General features: G+C 44.4%; 1 protein-coding gene across 1 annotated transcript in view; it reads right to left on the bottom strand.

Annotated features, from left to right (window-relative positions):
* LOC106880029 (uncharacterized) overlaps positions 1–801 on the bottom strand; it is an 8,286-nt gene that overhangs the window by 2,975 nt on the left and 4,510 nt on the right. The window contains exon 4 of the mRNA XM_014929830.2: positions 416–604. Within this exon, the coding sequence (XP_014785316.2) occupies positions 416–604 (189 nt within the window). The remainder of the gene's footprint in view (positions 1–415; positions 605–801) is intronic.

Here is an 801-nt window from a genome sequence, read left to right as displayed (position 1 = left end):
GTCTATTCTGGCATGGTTTCTATGGCTGGATACCCTTCCTAATGCCAACCACTCTACAGAGTGTACTGGGTGCTGGTAAAGCCAAGGGTCGGACCAGGCTCCATTGTCTATTCTGGCATGGTTTCTATGGCTGGATACCCTTCCTAATGCCAACCACTCTACAGAGTGTACTGGGTGCTTTTTCCATGGCACCAGCACCAAATATCTCAGTCCTTAATCATCTCCTTCATAAGGGTTAGTTTCTTGTCTTCTTAGTTTCCCTCTTCCACCAGTCCCATCAACTTTAAGTGATCGACACTTCTGTATATAACGGAGAGAGAGAGAGAGAGAGAGAGAGAGAGAGAGAGAGAGAGAGAGAGAGAGAGAGAGAGAGAGAGAGAGAGAGAAAGAGTGAGAGAGAGAGAGAGAAGGTTACCTTCCAAGAATTATCTTTTATTTTCAGAAATTGGTCACGAACTTTCTCCTGGAACTCTATCACTTCGTAACGTTCTTCACCGAAACCTGCTCGTCTGTTTGCTTTTAATGGACTCAAATCAAGAAAGAAGATGCAATCCGGTTTGATGATGCCTCTATCAGGGGCCTTGCACCATAAAAGCGAAAGGGTCTGCAAAAATCAAAACAAAGTCAAATTACAGTTGATAGATTGGAGCCTGGTGTAGTCATCTGGTTCACCTGTCCTCAGTCAAATCGTCCAACCCATGCTAGCATGGGAAGCGGACGTTAAACGATGATGATGATGATGATGATGATGATGATTTCTAGAAACCAAGACAGAGGCAGACTGATCCAAGCCTATTCACA

This window comes from Octopus bimaculoides, chromosome 25 (genome assembly GCF_001194135.2).
Source record: "Octopus bimaculoides isolate UCB-OBI-ISO-001 chromosome 25, ASM119413v2, whole genome shotgun sequence".
NCBI lineage: Eukaryota > Metazoa > Mollusca > Cephalopoda > Octopoda > Octopodidae > Octopus > Octopus bimaculoides.
The sequence above is the reverse complement of the archived record's forward strand: the minus strand, read 5'-3'. Positions and strand labels throughout refer to the sequence as shown.